The sequence below is a fragment of the Phocoena phocoena genome, chromosome 3 (genome assembly GCF_963924675.1).
Source record: "Phocoena phocoena chromosome 3, mPhoPho1.1, whole genome shotgun sequence".
NCBI classification, from domain to species: Eukaryota; Metazoa; Chordata; class Mammalia; order Artiodactyla; family Phocoenidae; genus Phocoena; species Phocoena phocoena.
The window spans coordinates 136,399,193-136,422,385 of NC_089221.1; the positions used below are offsets into that span (position 1 = coordinate 136,399,193).

The 23,193-nt window shown below is 38.6% G+C and overlaps 1 protein-coding gene across 1 annotated transcript in view; it reads right to left on the bottom strand.

Annotated features, from left to right (window-relative positions):
- The window catches only part of RNF145 (ring finger protein 145), a 62,257-nt gene that overhangs the window by 20,082 nt on the left and 18,982 nt on the right, over positions 1–23,193 (bottom strand). Inside the window, exons 4-5 of the mRNA XM_065874323.1 lie at positions 8,024–8,115; positions 90–325 (exon numbers count right to left, since the gene is read on the bottom strand). Coding sequence (XP_065730395.1) covers positions 90–325; positions 8,024–8,115 — 328 coding nt within the window. The remainder of the gene's footprint in view (positions 1–89; positions 326–8,023; positions 8,116–23,193) is intronic.

Here is a 23,193-nt window from a genome sequence, read left to right on the forward strand (position 1 = left end):
TGTTACCATGACCATGACTGTGAAATAAAAGTGAACTAAATCTTTAATATACTTAATATTTATGTAGAATTTTATCTACACAGTCTTACCTGAACCAACTCTCTGTATGCAGACTTGGCAAGGTTATAAGGTACTAGAAGGTTAGACCCAAGAAAATAAAGAACTTCCAATCCAGTAAAAATCATAGCAAATTTGTTGATGATAACAATTGTCTCCAGAGGAACAAGGCAGAGGCGTGCTAGGAGAGGAAGCATGTGAGCTGAAAAGAGCCAAATCTGCTTCGTTTTCATGACACAGGAGCATAAAGTACACACCACCAACTGACCTAAAATGGGGGGGAGAACATATTTAATTTCGAGATTTGGTATCCACAAAATAAAAACAAAACACTGTTGAAAAGGATGATGACACAGCTTTTGAAGGAGTTTAGTTAGGATTTCTTAGATAATATTTTAAATCAAATTTTAATTTCATCTGACCAAAATTACATGTTCTGTGAATTTTGAGCACCCATTCCCTAGGACTGACTTAAAAGAAGCAGCACAAATATCCACTGGTCTTCATCACATTCCAGATGGCATATATAATATGGCAACTTTTTAAAATGTCTCATTCAAAAAAGAATTCAGTTACAACTAAATATATTTAGCTCCTTTTACTAAGGTCCTCAATATTTAACCGTTCTCCTCTAGAGGTGAAAGTATAAAATCCAAGAGATACAGGTACTTGTCCAAGATCATGCTGTGACAAGATTTATTCTGAGGTTTTCAATCTTTAATTGCTTCTACAGGACCATGCAAGCCTTCCCAAACGACTCAATAATGAGAAGTTAAAACTGAAAAGTTTAAACAACAAATTCTTCTCACAGAAGATTATGCATGATTATAGAAAAGTTAGGAAATACAGAGAAGGAAAAAGAAGCCTCAATCTCCTACAATCCTGTCACCCAAAGGTAGCACTGTTAATGTCGTGTTCATTAAATAAAGTATTGCATGTAAAGCCTTAGCATTTTATCTGAAACCTAGGCAGTGCTCAAAGTTATTCATATTGTTACCTTTTCAGATTTATTCTATGCAGGTAAATATACACAAATGTTTTATATAAAGGAGATTATAGCATACACACAATCAGCTTTTTTCATTTAATACATATTATGCATATATCTCTCAAATAAATAAATAAAGGCTTTTGTTGTTTTTTTAGTTAAAAAACTGAATGCACATGACAATATTAGCATTTGGCTATTTTCAAATATTTCATAATTATAAAATGATTTGTTATGAATAAGCCTGTACATTTATGACATCATTGTATGAACTACTTGGAGCACATTTCCTAATATTTTCTTAGCCTAAATTCCTATAAGTGGGATTACTGAGTCAGAAGAAACATTTTTTAAGGCTTTTAACACATACTGTCAATTGCCCTACAGACACAAAACACACAGTGTACAGGGGTGTCCATTTTCTCACCTACCTGTCAACAGTGAAAATAATTTAAGAAAGGGAAGGGCAAGGAATATTTTCTAAGTTTTTGTTAAATTTGTATTTTGTCGTTTACCAGTAGCACTGAACATTACCAATAAGTAATGGGCTGGCCAAAAAGTTCGTTCAGGTTTTTCCGTAACCTTACAGAAAAACTTGAACGAACTTTTTGGCCAATCAACATGTAAACGCATTTGCAATTATTTGGCAAAACGTTTGTTCACATTCTTTGTCTATTCTTTTACTAGGATATGTAGCCTTCTGTTGTTTGATCAAGATATTAACCTCCTTTATCATATGATAAAGGAGGAAAAATATGATAAAGGGAAAAATTCTATTTTCCCAATCTGTCATTTGAGTATTTTAATAACTTTTTTCTCTCATAGTATAGAAGTTTGTATTATAAAGAGTCAAACCTATCAATCTTTTCCTTAATTGTTTCTACTTCTGGTGCCATGGTTAATTATATGGCTCCCCCTACTCAAGATTATACATGTAATCACCTATATTTTCTTTAATTTAAATATTAATATATATGGAAATTATTTTAGAACAAGGTAAAAAGTAAAAACCTATGTTTGTTTTTCCAGATGTGTAGTCAGTTGTCTCAAAACTAGCTATTGGAATCATCCAATTCTTTTCTCATTAATTTGAAATGCCACTTTGGTATACTTCAGAATCTTCTGTATATTTTGTGTCTGTGTCAGAACTTGCTAATTTTTTTCAGTGCTCTACTCTGATGACAGTGCCCACTATTCCTTTTCACTGACTGGACAAGTCTCCTCTTATTGCTCCTCTCAGAATTTCTTAGAAATTCTTGAACATGTCGTCTTCCAAATTAATTTAAGAATCAGTCAAATTCTCTTCCTTCTTGCCAATGAAAAGCAAAACAATATTTTTAGATTTTAATTTGTGTTCTATCCATATTATTGTTAGAAGAATTCAAAAACTGCAACTATTTTTATACAAAGCTGAAAATTTATTAACAATCTACTACACTGTATGTAACATATGTGGTATTTTTTCCCACAAAGTACTAATTTTAGCCTTTAAAGAACTGATATATTCAAATCACATGAATAACATTCACAAAGGCATTAAGAAAGAGAAAAATACCTAATAATAAAGAAAACTGAGGCAGATCCCCCCCACCCCCCCAGCTTGCTCTCACCCTCTGCTCCCTTGCAGTGTACTCAATAGATCTCGCTTATCTACCCTCACTTCTGGCTCAGTAAATTCTTTTACCACCCACATTGCCAGCCCCATCACCACACTCCACAGCATTTTGGTGGCCCATACAGGGAATGCCTCTCTCTGCCTTTTCTAATCAGTCTTCCAATAGTAGTGATCGGCCTAATGACTTGGGGCAATCGAAGGTCCCTGGCCAGGGTTATTGCTCAGCGGGACCCAAGGTCTCCAGACGGGCTCCGACTCACTGTCACCCCAAGGTCTACATTCTGGAAAGTCTTTTCTCCTCTTCAACACTGCCGATGGTCTAAGGTCCCTGGAGACCAGGGACTGCACATCCTGACTCTCTGGCGGACCTAAAGCCCAGTCCCACATCGACTGACTGTCCCTGCCCGATGGGGTGGTAGTGTCCTTTGGGCCTAGCTTTGGGACTCCTCACTTCTAACACCTGGTGCGTTCGGCAGCGGCAGCTCGTCTGGGGCAAATCCAGGCACACTGTGAGATCCTCTTTTCTCTTTCCATCCTGATCCACCAACGTCACCAAGTACTTCAAACAAGTTGCTACAAAACCAACTTCATTCCATCAAGCTACAAATGGTGACAAGACAAGGATTCCAACCTCTAGAATCAATACAGTTGACTACTCTCAAACAGGCCTCCCAAAATTTCTATTCACACAGAATCCCACAGCCCCACAGCCAACCAGCAAAGCCAACTGGGACCCAATGTCGCCCTTTCTCAGCAGGAAGTAGCCCAAGATGATGTCGTTGCCCAGATGTCAATGATTTGACTCTGCTGATCTGACAGGGGGGAAATGTAGAGCTTAACAAAAGAACAGCCATCTTAGGCTGGGGCGGTCCTTTTAAGATGAGACAAATGCACTCTCCCCACAACGGGAAATTATCATTAGTCACAAGCAGTTGGCATTCCAGGCAGATAGAGCTATGACACAGCCAGCCCTAACCACCAAACGGGTGGAACATTAATCCAAGGGTGACCAGAGGGGACCATAAAAGAAGCCCAGTTTCTCTCCCCCAGTGCAGACCCCCTCTTGGTCTCCCCTGCAGTGTACTCAATAAATCTCACTTTCTACCCTCAGAAAAAAAAAAAAAAAAAGAAAGAAAGAAATAGAAAAAGAAAACTGAGAAGAGGCCACCTAGTAAGATAAGTCAACAAAATCTTAGGGGCTAGAAAACAACTATCAGGCCACTACTCTTTCCCCACCCTGAGAAGACGACTGAATTTTGCTCTCCGGAAAGGCTGAAATAGGCTCCTGGGCACCGTGCACAGCTCAGGGCAGAGGTGAGGTGCAGTGCCCAAATGAAAAATGGAGATTAAAATAAAAGTCTGCACCCAGAAAGATGAGATCACTCTAGATCTCCAAACACTGCTGCCATGTTTATTGCCACCCAGCTCTTGTCACTGACACTAGCCTCCCCTACAGGAGACAGAAAGATTCTTCTTTGGGGAAACTGACCCAAGTCCAAGTGAAAAGACCTACAAATACACACACTTAGGGGTCCCCCCAAAAACAGCCAGTCGCACTTGACACCAAATGTGAAACACCTGTTGGTAAGCCTTAAAGAGATTCCAATCGACAACTTAATAACTCACTTTAATACAAATGATCACACAAGGATATTTAAGTAAAACTTACAGTTTATCAGCCTCATATGGGGTCTAGGCATCAGTATTTATAATTTTTTATGTAATATAACCAGGTGATTCTAATCCAGGCTTAAGAAATACTGCTGTCCCAGGTAAGGCAAAGACTAAAACAAATGGAGAAAACGCAAGGAACAAAAGAAAGCTTCAGGGGCTTCCCTGGTGGCGCAGTGGCTGAGAGTCCGCCTGCCGATGCAGGGGACGTGGGTCCGTGCCCCAGTCCGGGAGGATCCCATATGCTGCGGAGCGGCTGGGCCCGTGAGCCACGGCCACTGAGCCTGCGCATCTGGAACCTGTGCTCCGCAACGGGAGAGGCCACAGCAGTGAGAGGCCCGCGTACCACGAAAAAAAAAAAAAAGAAAGCTTCAAAGTAAATAATATATCTAAGAAATTTAAAAGACTGTCACAATAAAAAAGAAAACAAACTCCAGGATATTAAAATATATAACAACAAAAGGGTTTTAAGATAAAGTTGGGAAATCTCAGAAAGTAAGACAAAGAGAGAGACAGAGAGAGAGAAAAAGGAAAATGGAACAGTAAGAAAATTAGGGGCTCAGTGTGGGAGGAACCTTACCAATTAAGAGAATTTCCAGAAAGGGACAAAAGAGAAAACAGCAGGGAAAAGTTAGGTGAGTTGAAAGGAGAAAGGCCTCTGCGGAATGATACCTGAGAGTAGAGAGGAGTGGTACAGGAGAAAACCGATTTTCATCATAAAACTGTGGTATTTCTTGACTTTTTTTTTTTTTTTTTTCTTGACTTTTAAAAGTAAGTATATTTCTTTGATTAAAAAATTAGCTAAAACTCTGAAAGAAATAAAATACTCAGAGGAAATGCTTTAATATTAGGAATGATTAGGAATTTTCATTCTGGTATGTCTTACTTTCACTGTACTCATAGCTATGATATTTAAATTTCCTTTTTCAAGTTCTCAGAGCTTTCTGAGAATCTGCTGCCTGTGTTATAATCGTCAGTTTGGCTCAAATAAAATTCTCTTTTTTCTTCTTAAAAAAAAAAAATTTCCTTGTTCAGCATGCTGTAAACTTCCTTTAAGCTCTGAAAATTCCCATAAGTCTAGGACAGCACATTCCGTGTTCAGCTCTGGGGTTACAGGCTTCATTTATCTTCTTTCACAGAAGACTATGACTCATATGCTGTGATTCTCTTTAAGAGAAGACTACTCCTCTTATTTAGGTGAAAGAAGGAAGGAGTCATACTGTTAGTGGAAATCTTTCCTATAGCTCCAGAAGAAAAGGAAGTTGTTTAACTTGACATGCCTATTCCAACTGACAATTCTGAATAAATCAAAATCACAATGTACTCTCTGGATTTCAGAATTCCACTGTAAGAACTATCTCCAAGAAGTCTGTAATCCTAAGAAATGATGGCATATTCAAATTACTTAATTTTTCATTAAAAGTTCATTAGTGAAATGGAAGAAAAGGAGTAGAAAGTTACTTTAAAATCAAAGTCTAAAGAAAATTGCTACTTAATAGTTTACGGATTTTGTTTTATTTCCAATTAATTGAATCTTAGTTGAGTAAACACACTATCATAAACACTGATAGGAAAAATTTAAGGAAATATACAGATTTATACTAAATTGTGTCCATTATAGAATAAAAGAGAACACTTCATGAGTTTTCTAACCTAGCAAATATTTTCATACTTGGATGTCACCACTATTGAATATACCAATTCATGGGATATAGCCATAAAGCAACATTATTTTTGTGTCCTACTGTCTTAAAAGCCACTCTGTGAACTGAGTGTTCTCCTGCCCCTAAGGCAAGTCCCATACCTTTTCTATCTAGCACAGGTTATACAATCTAATCTAATCTAATCTAATCTCAATCTAATAACAAACAAAACTTTGAAACTGATTTAAAGTTGAGGGTTTTCCTTTATTCCAGCTGAGGCCTCCTACGGCATAACAAAACCTGCAATTGTGAGAGCCAGTAGAGAGGTTAAGGCAATCTTCTTCCTCTTTCTCTGCCAGCACAATCTCACTCTTTTCCTGACTTACTCACGACTGAAGCAGGCAGGGAAGGAGAGGGAGGGAAGTAGAAAATTCTTACTGAACTATGTTCTTACAATGGTATGGTATTGGTGCTCCCTGCAGTTGGCGTTATTTAAAATGGATCTCCTTTCTCCTGGGCACTTTTAAGGATTCTTCTGATTGTTCCCATCACTGTGGATCTCTCATCTGCAGTACCCTTGATGCTTGTTATGTACCCTCCCCTCTGGCTGTTTTTGGTTCTTTCCTCAGCTCCTTAAATTCAATCCCTGTTGGAGTCTTCTCATCCTTTATAAGGGCCCTCTTGGGAGGACCTAAGAAAATTCCATTGACTCTTGGGGCCCTCATCTAGTACACAGTAAACTAACATCCTTTGCCTACACAGATTAGATGATACAGGAGAACCTCTCAAGACATTTTCACTCCACAGTCAGAAACTCAACAGCCAGCCAGCCAGCCCAGTGCTGGCCTTTATATCAGACTAGAATTATATAATATTCTGGTAGCATCATTTTATAAAGGTAAAAAAAAAGTAAAATTAATTAATAATATATTTTATTTAACCTAATATTTCCCAAATATTATCACATAGACATTCAATCTGTATTAAAAAATTAACAAGACAGTCTACATCGTTTTTGTACTACATTTGAGAAATTGGATGTGTTTTACACTACAGTATATTTTAATTTGGACTAGTCACATTTCAAGGGCTCACAAGCCACATGTGGCTTGTTTTGAATGGTGTAGCTTTAGATATTGCAGGCCTAGGTTGGACACCAGTCTGTAGTATCCCCCCTAAGCCACAAAAAAATATGTGTCTCCAAATGGTCTACCACTAAATTCTCTAAATGAGAAGGGCCCGGCAGGTATTTTAGAGAAAACAGCTCCCTAAAGAAATCCTCCTTCAAATCCCAACATTCAACCTCTTAACACCCTCTACATGGGTGAATTTAAGAATTACATACTATGGGCTTCCCTGGTGGTGCAGTGGTTGAGAGTCCACCTGCCGATGCAGGGGACACGGGTTCGTGCCTCGGTCCGGGAAGATCCCACATGCCGCGGAGCGGCTGGGCCCGTGAGCCATGGCCGCTGAGCCTGCACGTCCGGAGCCTGTGCTCCGCAACGGGAGAGGCCACAACAGTGAGAGGTTTTCTCTCACTTTCTTTTTTGCAACTTCGGCATGGTAGGGTCTAGTATTTCACTTTGGACTGTATCTATATTGTTTTGGGGTCCTAGCCAACACTTCTGTTTTAAGCATTCGAATATTTCAATCATGTCTCAAGTTCTTGATGTTTCTGGCACTTTATTTTTGACTATAGGATAATGGCTTTCAACAACAGTAAACAATATTAAGACATTACATATTTCATTTTAATCTTACAAAGTAATTATTAGCTTTATTTTAAAATTAATCTTCCCAAATACTTACATTACCCTAAAAAAAAACACAAGCAACTATAGGCTATATGTGATCATAAACATGTAAAATAAGAAACACCTATGTATGAAAGAAAAAGACTAACATTTAACAATGGCTATGTTTTGAAAGTCATCAATGAATAACTTTGAGTTTTCCAATTTTTTGTATTAAGTATGAACCAATTTTAGAAAATAGTAATTAAGATTGGTTGGTTCCTATGTACACTTTTAATTCTTTTATAATACTTACCTATTAAGGCTGTGGTAAACCGATTCATGGAGAGAGGTTCTAAATACATTGGTCCTTCATAGGCGGACTCCAGTTCACTCCTAACGTAGTCCCTAAATAAGTAAAATGATAAGAATGTATTAGATACATTCCAAGCACAGATGGGAGATAGAAGCTGCTATAGCACAGCATTCTTATAAAAAGCATATTATGTTAATAACACCTCTATCCACATCTATACTAAGGAAAACTTTAGGTACAAAAAATTATAGAGGGATCGCCTTCATCTCCTTCGTCCATGCACTGGAAACAGAATTTACTGAAACTGAACTTTACTATGCAGAGAAGCAGCCAAAGCTCCACTTTGTGGGATTTTCTTTCTTCCCACGACCTTATTAAATAATTTATGCCCAGGAAAAAGCCAGTTGAGATGCCATCTCTCAACCCTACTACTTAACTGATAACACCTAATACTATTACATTGAATTTCCCCTCTTTTGACTAGCTTCCATCATCCCTCTCATCTTCTTTTCCCCAAAGTTTTGTCCCAAGTTATACTTAATTAGTTACCGGTAAAATCACAAACTAGCTAGCAAACTAGCTTGTAGCAGGACAATCCTTAAAAACTGTCACTTTCAAGTCTACAGGGAATCTATAATTAGAAGTATAATATTTTGTAGGCTACAAACTTATTTTGAGATAAATCAAATCAAATATTCCTTTTAAAACTTAATTCATTTAACATTGATCACTGAGAAATAACAAGATTTAAGTATTGGCCAAAGAGCCTTTACACTCTGAGAAAACAGAACTTTTAGGGCAGAGGCAGGAAGCACAAAAAGGGAGAATTTACTTTATTATCAATAAGTTCAGTGGAAATAGTAGAACATGATTGTCTTAAGTTCTTCTGACATCAAAGTAGGAAAGTTTGTGTTAAAAAAATTCTCCCTTTCTTCAATTGCTGAATGCTTTATTCATTGTACTTTAACAGTTTTAATGTTTCAAGTATTTCTGAAAAACTCAGATGGCTGTATTTACTTTTTCCATGAAATTACTTCCTATTAGGCAATCAAGTTGAATTCCTTTAGCATAACATAGCCGAACAAGAAATGACCTTTACAAAATCAGCAAGGAGAGTATTGCCAAAAATCAACATTAAAAACTAAAATAAAAATTTAAAGCCGTTTTGGGAACAATTATAAAAACCAATGAATGACTAAGCTTCTTGGGTGATTTTGCAATTCTCCTCTATAACTCTAGGAGGATTATTTGTAACAAATAAAGTCTCCTTCTAGTAAAGAGAAAGCCAAATTCTCAAGGGGAATGATTCTAATTCAGTGGCTGTCAACCAGGGGTGATTTTGCCCCTGAAGGGATAGTCTGCAATGTCTGGAGACATTTTTAGTTGTCACAGCTTGGAAGGGTGGAGGGGTGCTACTGGCACCTAAGCCAAGATGTTGCTAAAACATTCTACAGTGCACAGAACAGCCCCCACAGCAAAAAATTACCCACTCCAGAAGGTCAGTGGTTGAAATCCTGTTTTAATGTAGAGAGACACAAACGCTACACGTGCAAATTATATATAAATATCTGGTTACTAGAGTAGTATAGGTAACCGTCAATGTTAATTATTATATTTTATATAGCTTTAAGACAGAAAGCTAAAGAATTAAGAGAATTATGAAGTTTAAAATAGACACATAACTACCATGTACGTTTACGAAGTCTTTGAAAATGCTATTAAAGAAATAAATTTATATTTAAAAGAGATGTAGCTCTGAGTCCCAGTACTACCTAGGCCTTTAAAGCCAAATAATTTCTTTTTGGCCATAGCACATCCCTCTCAAATAGATCCAGTTTAAAGAGAGGCCACGTGGGACTTCCCTGGCGTTCCAGTGGTTAAGACTTCGCCTTCCAATGCAGGGGATGCAGGTCTGATCCTGGGTCAGAGAGCTAAGATCCCACCTTCCTAGCGGCTGAAGGACCAAAACATAAAACAGAAGCAATATTGTAACAAATCCAATAAAGACTTAAAAAATTTTAAATTAAAAAATAAAAAGAGGCCAGGGACAGCCCATAAAGACAAATGGCAGGTTGGTGTTTGCCAGGGGATGGGGGGAGGGGGAATGGAAACAACTATTTAAGGGTAGCAGGTTTCATTCTGGGGTGATGAAAATGGAATTAGATAATGGTGACGGTTATACAACATTATGAACGTACTATATGAACTGTTCGCTTTAAAAGGTTAATTTTGTTATGTGAATTTCACCTCAGTAAAAAAGGGGGGCCTACAAGAGCACTACCTCCAAGGGGAAAAGCCAAAAGATGGACCAAAAGGACCTCAGTCCCAGGAGTTCTCTCACACAGAGGGGCAAGGGGAGGAGATGACAAGAGTTGAGTTCCCTGTCTTATTTTCTCTCACATGTTTGCTTTTGTCATCATATTACTGATGTTTCATAAGAAACTCAGGAAACTCAACATTATCAAGAATTTCTTATTGCTGAGACATTTGCTAACTGTTTTGTATTATTTCCTAGCCTACTTTAGTTTACCCTCTTTTTAAAAGCCTCTTTGTTTTTCTTTAGCCCCTTACCTTAAATTCTAATTTCACATAACAAAACTTCTAAGGAAAATTAATATTTTCTATACTTTTTTATTCTAATTCAAAAAGAATCTGCTGTATACCTATGTTGCTAGCACACTGCTAGGCCCTGAAAATACTGCGGTAGACAAGAAAGACACAGTTTCTGTTAGGATGAAGCTTACAAACCAGGAGAGGAGACATACATTAAACAAATACTCATGCTAACCATTATTAAATTACAATTGTGACAAATGCTGTAAGAAAAAAATATAGAATGCTGTAATGGTCTTTTAAATTTTTATTTTTATATTCACAACTCTATTTAAAAATTATCTTCTATTATCTTCACTTCTAGATTCATATTTTTCCATTTAGCTAGTTTTTTCTGCCTTTTTATTTTACCTCTCATTCTATTTCATAGGGTTATTTTAAAGGGTTTAATGCAACTATTTCCTTTTCTTTTATCCAACCCTATGTTTCTTTGGTGGTTTTCTTGTTGTTGTTTTTAAAGTTTCCTCTTAACTTTCTAATTCTTTTTATGACTTTCTTTTTAGTTCTTTTTCTCTTTCGTGTTTCATTGCTCTGTGATTTGTTGAGATTATAGAACACTAAGGGACGACTACATTCCAGAATAATCACCAACCTTTAGGCCACAATGACAACACCCTGAGTTTAAGCAGTTTCCGCCCGCTAGCTCTCCCACTTTGCCCTCTTCTAAGACCCTATGAACAACTCTCTCTCAATGCTGCAGCCTCTCCCAGGACTGCCCGACCTGTCATTGCATCAATCACCCTACCAAAGAAATTAACATCTTTCCTAGGCACCTCAGACCCTCTCCCCTTTGCTCAACTCCTATCTCTCAAGACAGTCTTCAGAATTTCTCTGTTTGGCTGACTCACCAATAGGCCCCACCTCAGTAAAGACAGCCAGACCCAGAAGGCCTGCAGCCCCTTTGGGTTGGCCGAGCTTGGCTTGCCAGAGCCAGGGCAGTGGCTTTGGTGGAGGCTAAACTACTAGTCTTGCCAAGCAGCCACTACTTACCTATCTCTTCTGAGAGAAGAATCTGAGCACTGCCTCCCTAACTATACAGAAAAACTGGTGAAAAAAAAAAAAAAACTGGCAACATTAACAAAGATCTCTATATCTAAGTGATGTACAACTTCAGGGAATCTCATGCTGGCAATGAAAACTCTTGGTTACTCAGTTTCAACGGAGTGGGTCACTTACAACAGTAAAAAACAAGACAGTAAGCCTAAATAAGAAGGATCCAGAGAAAGAATTATCCAAAATTCCATGAGTCATTTTAGGCCAAAATTTACTCTGAGGCAAGAGCCATGAAATTCTATTTTTAACAGAATTTTATACCTATTTTAAGACTGAATCAGATGAGATGTTCAAAAGCAGTATCAGAATTTTTAAATTTAGATTTAAAGAGTAGAATGCATTAAGTTAGTCAGAAACAAGAATTCCTGCATTCTGCTTGTAACTGAATAAAACCTTCCCCTTCTTAAACCTCTTTTTTCACTTGTGCAATCTGTGCAATGCTAACAATTAACGCTGAGCACCAGTAAACTGAACACTTTGAAAATCCACTTCTCTACACCCCTTGTGGTAGACTACTTTCCTGGTTGCAACTATTTGGGGGCATAAGGAATGTGTAAGATGTATAAAAAGAGCCCCAAGGATAGCTTACAATAGGAAAAACTCTTGCTATAAAGAGAAGTATACAAGTTATAAAAAGATAAATAACAAAACCTAGGAGTTTATCAATTCATCAGCTGATTAAAGACCTTTATTTCTAAGTCTCTCAAGCAACCTGGCTGCATCACTGAACAACCTAGGAACAATCTGTACATTCTGGCCACTTAAAGCTTTCAAACAATATTAATTCCAAAGAAACCTAATCTATTTGTACACAGAACAAAGTGGTGAGCCCTCCAAGTTATCTTTCGCAATATGTGCGAAAAAAAGGCACTGCTCAATTTAAGAGATCCCAGATAATGAGATTTTTTTTTTTTTTTTGGCCGCACAGTGCAGCATGCAGGATCTTAGTTCCCCAACCAGAAAGTGCAGAGTCCTAACCACTGGGCCACTAGGGAATTCCGAGATGTTCAAACACCGGAATTTGAGTACCTACCACACCCTAAGCATTGTACTAGCAATTGAACAGTTCATCTACCCAGTTTCATCATTTAAATCTTCTCTGCCACACGGCCACCCTATTTTCTCTCTTCAGCTTCTTTCTGACCACCTACTAAATATTTAGTGCCTTGATCTGATAATGTTCAAAAGAAGAGAACATATCTGACACTGAAATGGACCAATTTTATTCCTGTCAAAATTAGGAGTTGAGTATATAATGATAAAATTCATTTTACAATTCCTTTATCTAACAACAGTTCTCAAATGAAAAAATCTTGTTCCCCGGGTGACAACGTTTGGCAATTAGTGGTACTTTCTGGTTTCACAATTGTGGGGAAGGGGTATTCTGCAATCTGTTAGCAGAGACAGGGTGTTGTTAACATCCTGTAATGCACACAACTGCTCCATAGCAAAGAATGACACAGCCCAAAATGCTAACAGTTCCAAAAGAGACAACCCCTCATGTATAGCTTTGAATTACACAAGCTTTCATAAAATGCAGACCTAGTTATCTGTATTGACACATAAGTAACTCTTGGGAAAGTTTTACATTTGAAATCATAGTTACACACCCAAGACAAGGATGAAAAAGAGTACACTTTTATCATTTGAGACCCATGGGCTCTTAAGTCATACATGTACAAAATTGATACATTGGTTCATAAACCTAACAATAACACAAGGCATTTAAGAATAATGAAGTTTAAAATTTTAGAGAAAAACACTTAACTGTGGATGTAAACCATGAAAACACTCTCACAGTAATGGTCATGTCACTTTGTACAATTTCTCTTTTTTTCCCTGTAGTTCTGGATAGTCTCAATTTTAAAGTAGGGTTGATGCTGTAAAATACATTCCTTAGATCACTCAAAATGAAAAGCATAGTTTAGAATTTTAAGTATTAAAGAACCTGACATTTATCAAATTCTAATGAGTTCAATTAGAATATTAATATTAAATGTTCATACTAACTGAGCTGTGCCCATGGATTTTCTAAAGTTTAATTCTTGTGAAATGCAAGTTATACCCATTTTATAAACATATTCTAAACTAGTTTTTATTCACTTAAGGAGAATCAGCTTCATTATATGAGTAAAGGCATACCTTGGAGGTACTGGGGGTTCAGTTCCAGACCACCACAATAAAGTGAATACCACAACAGAGCAAATCACATGAATTTTTTGGTTTCCCAGTGCATATAAGAGTACGTTTACACTATACTGTAATCTACTAAGTGTCCAATAGCATGATGTCTAAAAAAAAATGTATGTACCTTAATTTAAAAATACTTTGTTGCTAAATAAAAGCTAACCATCAGCTAAGCCTTCAGCGAGTCATAATCTTTTTGCTGGTGGAGGGTCTTGCCTCAAGGTTGATGGCTGCTGACTGATCAGGGTGGTGGTTGCTGAAGGTTGGGGTGGCTGTGGCGATTTCTTAAAATAAGACAACAATGGATGGAGGACCTTCAAGATGGCGGAGGAGTAAGACGTGGAGATCACCTTCCGCCCCACAAATACATCAAACTACATCTACATGTGGAACAGCTCCTACAGAACACCTACTGAACGCTGGCAGAAGACCTCTGACTTCCCAAAAGGCAAGAAACTCCCCAAGTACCTGGGTAGGGCAAAAGAAAAAAAAAAAACAGAGACAGAAGAATAGGGACGGGACCTGCACCAGTGGGAGGGAGTCGTGAAGGAGAAAAGGGTTCCACACACTACAAAGCCCCTTCGCGAGCAGACTGGGGTAAGGGTGGTGGGGAAGCTTTGGAGCCACGGAGGAGGACACAGCAAGAGGGGTGCAGATGGCAAAGCAGAGAGATTCCCGCACAGAGGATCGGTGCCGACCAGGCTGGGAGCTGAGGCTCGGGCTTTGGAGGTCGGATCCCAGGGAGAGGACTAGGGTTGGCTGCCTGAACACACCCTGAAGGGGGCTAGTGCACCAAAGTTAGCTGGGAGGATGTCTGGGAAAAAGTCTGGAACTGCCTAAGAGGCAAGAGACCATTGTTTCGGGGTGCGCGAGGAGAGGGGATTCACAGCACCGCCTAAATGAGCTCCAGAGAACAGCATGAGCCACGACTATCAGCGCGGACACCAGAGACAGGCATGAAACGCTAAGGCTGCTGCTGCAGCCACCAAAAGCCTGTGTGCAAGCACAGGTCACTATCCACACCTCCCCTCCTGGGAGCCTGTGCAGCCCACAACTGCCAGGGTCCCGTAACCAGGGACAACTTCCCCGGGAGAATGCATGGCGCGCCTCAGGCTGGTGCAACGTCACGCTGGCTTGCCCCACATTCCAATTATAACTACCGTAGCCCTCCCTCCTCCTGACCTGAGTGAGCCAGAGCCCCCTAATCAGCCGCTCCTTTAACCTCCTCCTGTCTGAGCAAAGAACAGACACAAGAGGGCAACCTACACACAGAATGGGGCCAAATTCAAAGCTGAACCCCAGGAGCTGTGCAAACAAAGAAGAGAAAGGGAAATCTCTCCCAGCAGCCCCAGGATCAGCGGATTAAATCTCCACAATCAACCTGAGATACTCTGCATCTGCGGAATACCTGAATAGACAAGGAATCTTCCCAAAATTGAGGCCGTGGACTTTAGGAGCAACTGTAGACTTGGGGTTTGCTGTATGTGACAGACTAGTTTCTGACTTTTTATGCTTATCTTAGTATAGTTTTTAGTGCTTGTTATCACTGGTGGATTTGTTTATTCGTTTGGCAGCTCTCTTATTTTAAAATTACTTTTTAAATTTTAATAATATTTACTTATTTTTTATTTCAGTAACTTTATTTTATTTTTTTCTCCCATTTCTTCTGAGCCGTGTGGCTGACAGGATCTTGGTGCTCCAGCCATGACTCAGGCCTGAGCCTCTGAGGTGGGAGAGCCGAGTTCAGGACATTGGTCCACCAGGGACCTCCTGACCCCATGTAATATCAATCGGCGAGAGCTCTCCCAGAGATCTCCGTCTCAATGCTAAGACCCAGCTCCACTCAAAGACCAGAGAAGTCCAGTGCTGGACACCCCAAGCCAAACAACTAGCAAGACAGGAACACAACCCAAACCATTAGCAAAGAGGCTGCCTAAAATCATAATAAGTTCAGACACCCCAAAACACACCAGTGGACGTGGTCCTGCCCACCAGACAGACAGCATCCAGCCTCATCCACCAGAACACAGGCACTAGTTCCATCCACCAGGAAGCCTACACAACCCACTGAACCAACCTTAGCCACTGGGGGCAGACACCAAAAACAACGGGAACTACAAACCTGCAGCCTGTGAAAAGGAGACCCCAAACACAATAAGATAAGCAAAATGAGAAAACAGAGAAATATGCACCAGATGAAGGAGCAGGGTAAAAACCCACCAGACCAAACAAATGAACAGGAAATAGGCAGTCGACCTGAAAAATAATTCAGGTAATGATAGTGAAGATGATCCAAAATCTTGGAAATAGAATAGAGAAAATACAAGAAACGTTTAACAGGGACCTAGAAGAAAAGAGCAAACAAACAATGATGAACCACACAATAAATGAAATTAAAAATCCTCTAGAAGGAATCAACAGGAGAATAACTGAGGCAGAAGAATGGATAAGTGACCAGGAAGATAAAATAGTGGAAATACCTACTGCAGAGCAGAGTTAAAAAAAAGAATGAAAAGAATTGAGGACAGTCTCAGAGACCTCTAGGACAACAATAAACGCATCAACATTCAAATTATAGGGGTCCCAGAAGAGGAAGAGAAAAAGAAAGGGACTGAGAAAATATTTGAAGAGATGTCAGTTGAAAACTTGCTTAATACAGGAAAGAAAACAGTCAAAATTAAGTCCAGGAAGCACAGAGAGTCCCATACAGGACAAATCCAAGGAGAAACATGCAAAGACACATATTACTCAAACTATCAAAAATTAAATACAAAGAAAAAATATTAAAAGCAGCAACAGAAAAGCAACAAATACCATACAAGGGAATCCCCGTAAGGTTAAGAGCTGATCTTTCAGCACAAACTCTGCAAGCCAGAAAGGAGTGGCAGGACATATTTCAAGTGATGAAAGGGAAAAACCTACAACCAAGATTGCTCTACCCAGCAAGGATCTCATTCAGATTCAACAGAGAAATTAAACCTTTACAGACAATCAAAGGGTAAGAGCCTTTAGCACCACCAAACCAGTTTTATAATAAATGCTAATGAAACTTCTCTAGGCAGGAAACACAAGAGAAGAAAAAGACCTACAATAACAAACCCCAAACAATTAAGTAATAGGAACATACATATTGATTATTACCTTAAATGTAAAGGGATTAAATTCTCCAACTAAAAGACACAGACTGGCTGAATGGAAACAAAAACAAGATCCATACATATGCTGTCTACAAGAGACCCACTTCAGACGTAGGGACACATATAGACTGAAAAAATAGAAATCAAAAGAAAGCTTGAGTAGTAATTCTCATATCAGACAAAATAGACTTTAAAATAAAGATGATTACAAGAGGAAAAGGACACTACATAATGATCAAGAGATCGATCTAAGAAGAAGATATAACAATTGTAAATATTTATGCACTCAAGATAGGAGCACCTCAATACATATGGCAAATGCTAACAGCCACAAAAGGGGAAATTGACACTAACACAATAATAGTAGAGGACTTTAACACCTCACTTTCACCAAAGGACAGATCATCCAAAATCAAAATAAATAAGGAAACACAAGCATTAAATGACACATTAAACAAGATAGACTTAATTGATACTTATAGGACATTCCATCCAAAAACAACAGAATACACTTCTCAAGTGGTCATGGAACATTCTCCAGGACAGATCACATCTTGGGTCACAAATCACGTCTTGGTACATGTAAGAAAACTGAAATCATGTCAGGTATCTTTTCTGACCACAGAGCTGTGAGACTAGATATCAATTTCAGGAAAAAATCTGTAAAAAATACAAACACATGGAGGCTAAGCAATACACTACTAAATAACCAAGAGATCACTGAGGAAATCAAAAAATACCTAGAAACAAATGCAACTGAAAACACGATGACCCAACACCTATGGGATGCAGCAAAAGCAGTTCTAAGAGGGAAGTTTATAGCAATACAATCTTACCTCAAGAAACAAGAAAAATCTCAAATAAACAACCTAACATTACAGCTAAAGCAATTAGAGAAAGAAGAACAAAAAAACCCAAAGTTAGCAGAAGGAAAGAAACCATAAAAACCAGATCAGAAATAAATGAAAAAGAGATGAAGGAAACAAGAGCAAAGATCAATAAAACTAAAAGCTGGTTCTTTGAGAAGATAAACAAAATTGAGAAACCAGACTCATCAAGAAAAAAAGGGAAAGACTCAAATCAACAGAATTATAAATGAAAAAGAAGTAACAACTGACACTGCAGAAATACAAAGGATCATGAGAGATTACTACAAGCAACTCTATGCCAATAAAATGGACAACCTAGAAGAAATGGACAAATTCTTAGAAAAGCACAACCTTCCGAGACTCAACCAGGAAGAAATAGGAAATATAAACAGAACAATCACAAGCACTGAAACCGAGACTGTGATTAAAAATCTTCCAACAAACAAAAGCCCAGGACCAGATGGCTTCACAGTCAGATTCTATCAAACATTTAGAGAAGAGCTAACACCTATCTTTCTCAAACTCTTCCAAATGTAGCAGAGGGAGGAACACTCCCAAACTCATTCTACAAGGCCACCATCACCCTAATACCAAAACCAGACAAACATGTCACAAAAAAAGAAAACTACAGGCCAATATCACTGATGAACATCGATGCCAAAATCCTCAACAAAATACTAGCAAACAGAACCCAACAGCACATTAAAAGGATCATACACCATGATCAAGTGGGGTTTACCCCAGGAAGGCAAGGATTCTTCAATATACGCAAATCAATCAATGTGATACACCATATTAACAAATTGAAGGAGAAAAACTATATGGTCATCTCAATAGATGCAGAAAAAGCTTTCAAAAAAATTCAACACCAATTTACAAGAAAAACTCTCCAGAAAGTAGGCATAGAGGGAACTTACCTCAACATAATAAAGGCCATATATGACAAGCCCACAGCCAACATCTTTCTCAAGGGTGAAAAACTGAAACCGTTTCTACTAAGATCAGGAACAAGACAAGGTTGCCCACTCTCACCACTATTATTCAACATAATTTTCGAAGTTTTAGCCACAACGATCAGGGAAGAAAAAAAAATAAAAGGAATCCAAATCAGAAAAGAAGAAGTAGAACTGTCACTGTTTGCAGATGACATGATACTATGCATAAAGAATCCTAAAGATGCAACCAGAAAACTACTAGAGCTAATCAATAAATGTGGTCAAGTAGCAGAAATCTCTTTTATTCCTATATACTAATGATGGAAAATCTGAAAGAGAAATTAAGGAAACACTCCCATTTACCACTGCAACAAAAAGAATAAAATACCTACGAATAAACCTACCTAAGGAGACAAAAGACCTGTATGCAGAAAACTATAAGACACTGATGAAGGAAATTAAAGATGATACAAACAGATGGAGAGATATACCATGTTCTTGGATTGGAAGAATCTACATTGTGAAAATGACTATACCACCCAAAGCAATCTACAGATTCAATGCAATCCCTATCAAACTACCAACGGCATTTTTCACAGAACTAGAACAAAAAATTTCACAATTTGTATGGAAACACAAAAGACCCCGAACAGCCAAAGCAATCTTGAGAAAGAAAAACAGAGCTGGAGGAATCAGGCTCCCTGACTTCAGACTATACTACAAAGCTACAGCAATCAAGACAGTACAGTACTGGCACAAAAACAGAAATATAGATCAACAGGATAGAAAGCCCAGAAATAAACCCACACACATATGGTCACCTTATCTTTGATAAAGAAGGCAAGAATATACAATGGAGAAAAGACAGTCTCTTCAATAAGTGGTACTGGGAAAACTGGACACCTATATGTAAAAGAATGAAATTAGAAGACTCCCTAACACCATACACAGAAATAAATTCAAAATGGATGAAAGACCTAAATGTAAGGCCAGACACTATAAAACTCTTAGAGGAAAACATAGGCAGAACATTCTATGACATAAATCACAGCAAGATCCTTTTGACCCATCTCCTAGAGAAATGGAAATAAAAACAAAAATAAATAAATGGGACCTAATGAAACTTTAAAGCTTTTGCACAGCAAAGGAAACCATAAACAAGATGAAAAGACAACCCTCAGAATCAGAGAAAATATTTGCAAACAAAGCAACTGACAAAGGGTTAAACTCCAAAATATACAAGCCGCTCATGCAGCTCAATATCGACAAAACAAACAACCCCATCCAAAAATGGGCAGAAGACCTAAACAGACATTTCTCCAAAGATATACAGATTGCCATCAAACATGAAAGGATGCTCAACATCACTAATCATTAGAGAAATGCAAATCAAAACTACAATGAGGTATCACCTCATACCGGTAAGAATGGGCATCATTAAAAAATCTACAAACAATAAATGCTGGAGAGGGTGTGGAGAAAAGGGAACCCTCTTGCACTGTTGGTGGGAATGTAAATTGATACAGCCACTATGGAGAACAGTATGGAGGTTCCCGAAGAATCTGAAAATAGAAATACCATATGACCCAGCAATCCCACTACTGGGCATATACCCTGAGAAACCATAATTCAAAAAGAGTCATGTACCACAATGTTCATTGCAGCTCTATTTACAATAGCCAGGACATGGAAGTAACATAAGTGTCCATCAATAGATGACTGGATAAAGAAGACGTGGCACATATATACAATGGAATATTCCTTAGCCATAAAATGAAATGAAATTGAGTTATTTGTAGTGAGGTGGAGGGACCTAGAATCTATCACACAGAATGAAGTAAGTCAGAAAGAGAAAAACAAATACTGCATGCTAACGCATATGTATGGAATTTCAGAAAGTGCTACTGATCGATCTAATGGCAGGGCAGGAATAAAGACGCAGACGTAGAAAACAGCCTTGAGGACACTGGCTGGGGGAAGGGGAAGCTGGGATGAAGTGAGAGAGTAGCACCGACATACATACACTACCAAATGTAAAATAGATAGCTAGTGGGAAGCAGACGCATAGCACAGGGAGACCAGCTCCGTGTTTTGTGACCACCTAGAGGGGTGGGATTGGGAGGGTGGGAGGGAGAGCAAGAGGGAGGGGCTATGGGGACACACGTATATGTACAGCTGATTCACTTTGTTATACAGCAGAAACTAACCCAACATTGTAAAGCAATTATACTCCAATAAAGATGTTAAAAAAAAAAAAAGACAAGAATGAAGTGTTCCACACTGAGTCTTCCTTTCATGAAGGATTTCTCTGTAGCACGCAATGCTGTTTGATAGCATTTTACCGGCAGAATTTTTTTTTTTTTTTTCCTTCGGTAGCGGACCTCTCACTGCCGCGGCCTCCCCTGTTGCGGAGCATAGGCTCCGAACGCGCAGGCCCAGAGGCCATGGCTCACGGGCCCAGCCGCTCCGCAGCATGCGGGATCCTCCCGGAGCGGGGCACGAACCCGCGTCCCCTGCATCGGCAGGCGGACTCCCAACCACTGTGCCACCAGGGAAGCCCGTAGAACTTCTTTCAAAATTAAAATCAATTCTCTCAAACCCTGTTGCTGCTTTATAAATTCAGTTTATGTAATATATAATATTCTAAATCCTTTGTTGTCATTTCAATACTCTTCACAGCATCTTCACCAGGAGTAGATTCTGTCTCAAGAAACCACTTTCTTTGCTCATTCATAGGAAGCAACTTCTCACGTGCTACAGTTTTTGTTGTTAGATTCCAGCAATTCAGTCACATCTGTAGGCTCAACTTCTAATTCTAGTTATCTTGCTATTTCTACCACAGCTGTAGTGACTACCTCCACTGAAGACTTAAACCCCTCAAAGTCATCCATGAGGCTGGAATCATCCTCCCAACTCTTGTTAATGTTGATATTTTGACTTCTTCCCATGAATCACAAATGTTCTTACTGGCATGTAGAATGGTGAATTCCTTCCAAAAGGTTTTCAATTTCCTTTGCCCAGATCCATCAGAGGAATCACTATCTTCAGCAGCTACAGCCTTATGAAATGTATTTCTTAAATAAGTCTTGAAGATCAAAATCAAAATTACTCCTTGATCCATAGGCTGCAGAAAGGATGTTATACCAGCAAGCATGAAAACATTCAATTTTGTTATATATCTCTGACAGAGCTCTTAGGCAACCAAAGGCATTGCCAATGATCAGTAATATTTTGAAAGGAATATTCTTCTGAGCAGTAGGTCTCAACAGTGGGCTTAAAATATTCAGTAAACCATGCTGTCATCCAGGTTTTGTTATTCCATTTATAGAACACTGGCAGAGTAGATTTTAGCATAATTCTTAAGGGTCCTAGGGTTTTCATAATGGTCAATGAGCATCGGCTTCAACTTAAAGTCACCAGTTGCATTAGCCCCTAATAGAGTCAGCCTGTCCCTTGAAGCTTTGAAGCCACTGACCTCTCTAGGTATAAAAGTTCTAGACTGCATCTTCTTCCTTATAAATATAACACTGCGTTGTCTACACTGAAAATCTGTTCTTAAGTGTAGCCACCTTCATTAATGATCTTAGCTAGATCTTCTGGATAACTTTTTGCAGCTTCTACATCAGTACTTGCTGCTTAACCTTGTACTTTTATGTGATGAAGATGGTTTCTTTCCTTAAACCTCATGAACCAACATCTGCTAGCCTCAAACTTTTCTTGGGCAGCTTCCTCACCTCTCTCAGCCTTCATGGAATTGAAGAGAATTAGGGCCTTGCTCTGGATTAGGCTTTGGTTTAAGGGAATGTTGTGGCTGGTTTGATCTTCTCTCCAGACCACTAAAACTTTCTCCATATCAGCAATAAAGCTGTTTAGCTTTCTTATCATTCATGTGTTCACTGAAGTAGCACTTTAATTTCCCTCAAGAACCCTTCCTTTATATTCACAACTGGGCTAAGTGTTTGGCACAAGAGGCCTAGCTTTCAGCCTGTCTCAGCTTTCGACATGCCTTCCTCATTAAGTTTAATAATTTCTAGCTTTTGATTTAAAGTGAGACACATGACGCTTCCTTTACTTGAACACTTAAGAGACCACTGCAGGGTTATTAACTGGCCTAATTTCAATATTATTGTGTCTCAGGGAATAGGAAGGACCAAGAAGAGGGAGAGAGATGGGAAATGGTCAGTCAGTGGAGCAGTCAGAACACAGAGCATTTTCTTAAGTTTGCCATCTTATATGGGTGCAGTTTGTGGTGACCTAAAATAATTACAATAGTAACGTCAAAGGTCACTGATCATAGATCACCATAACAAATATAATAATGAAAAAGTTTGAAACACTGCAAAAATTACCAAAATGTGACAGAATCATGAAGCATG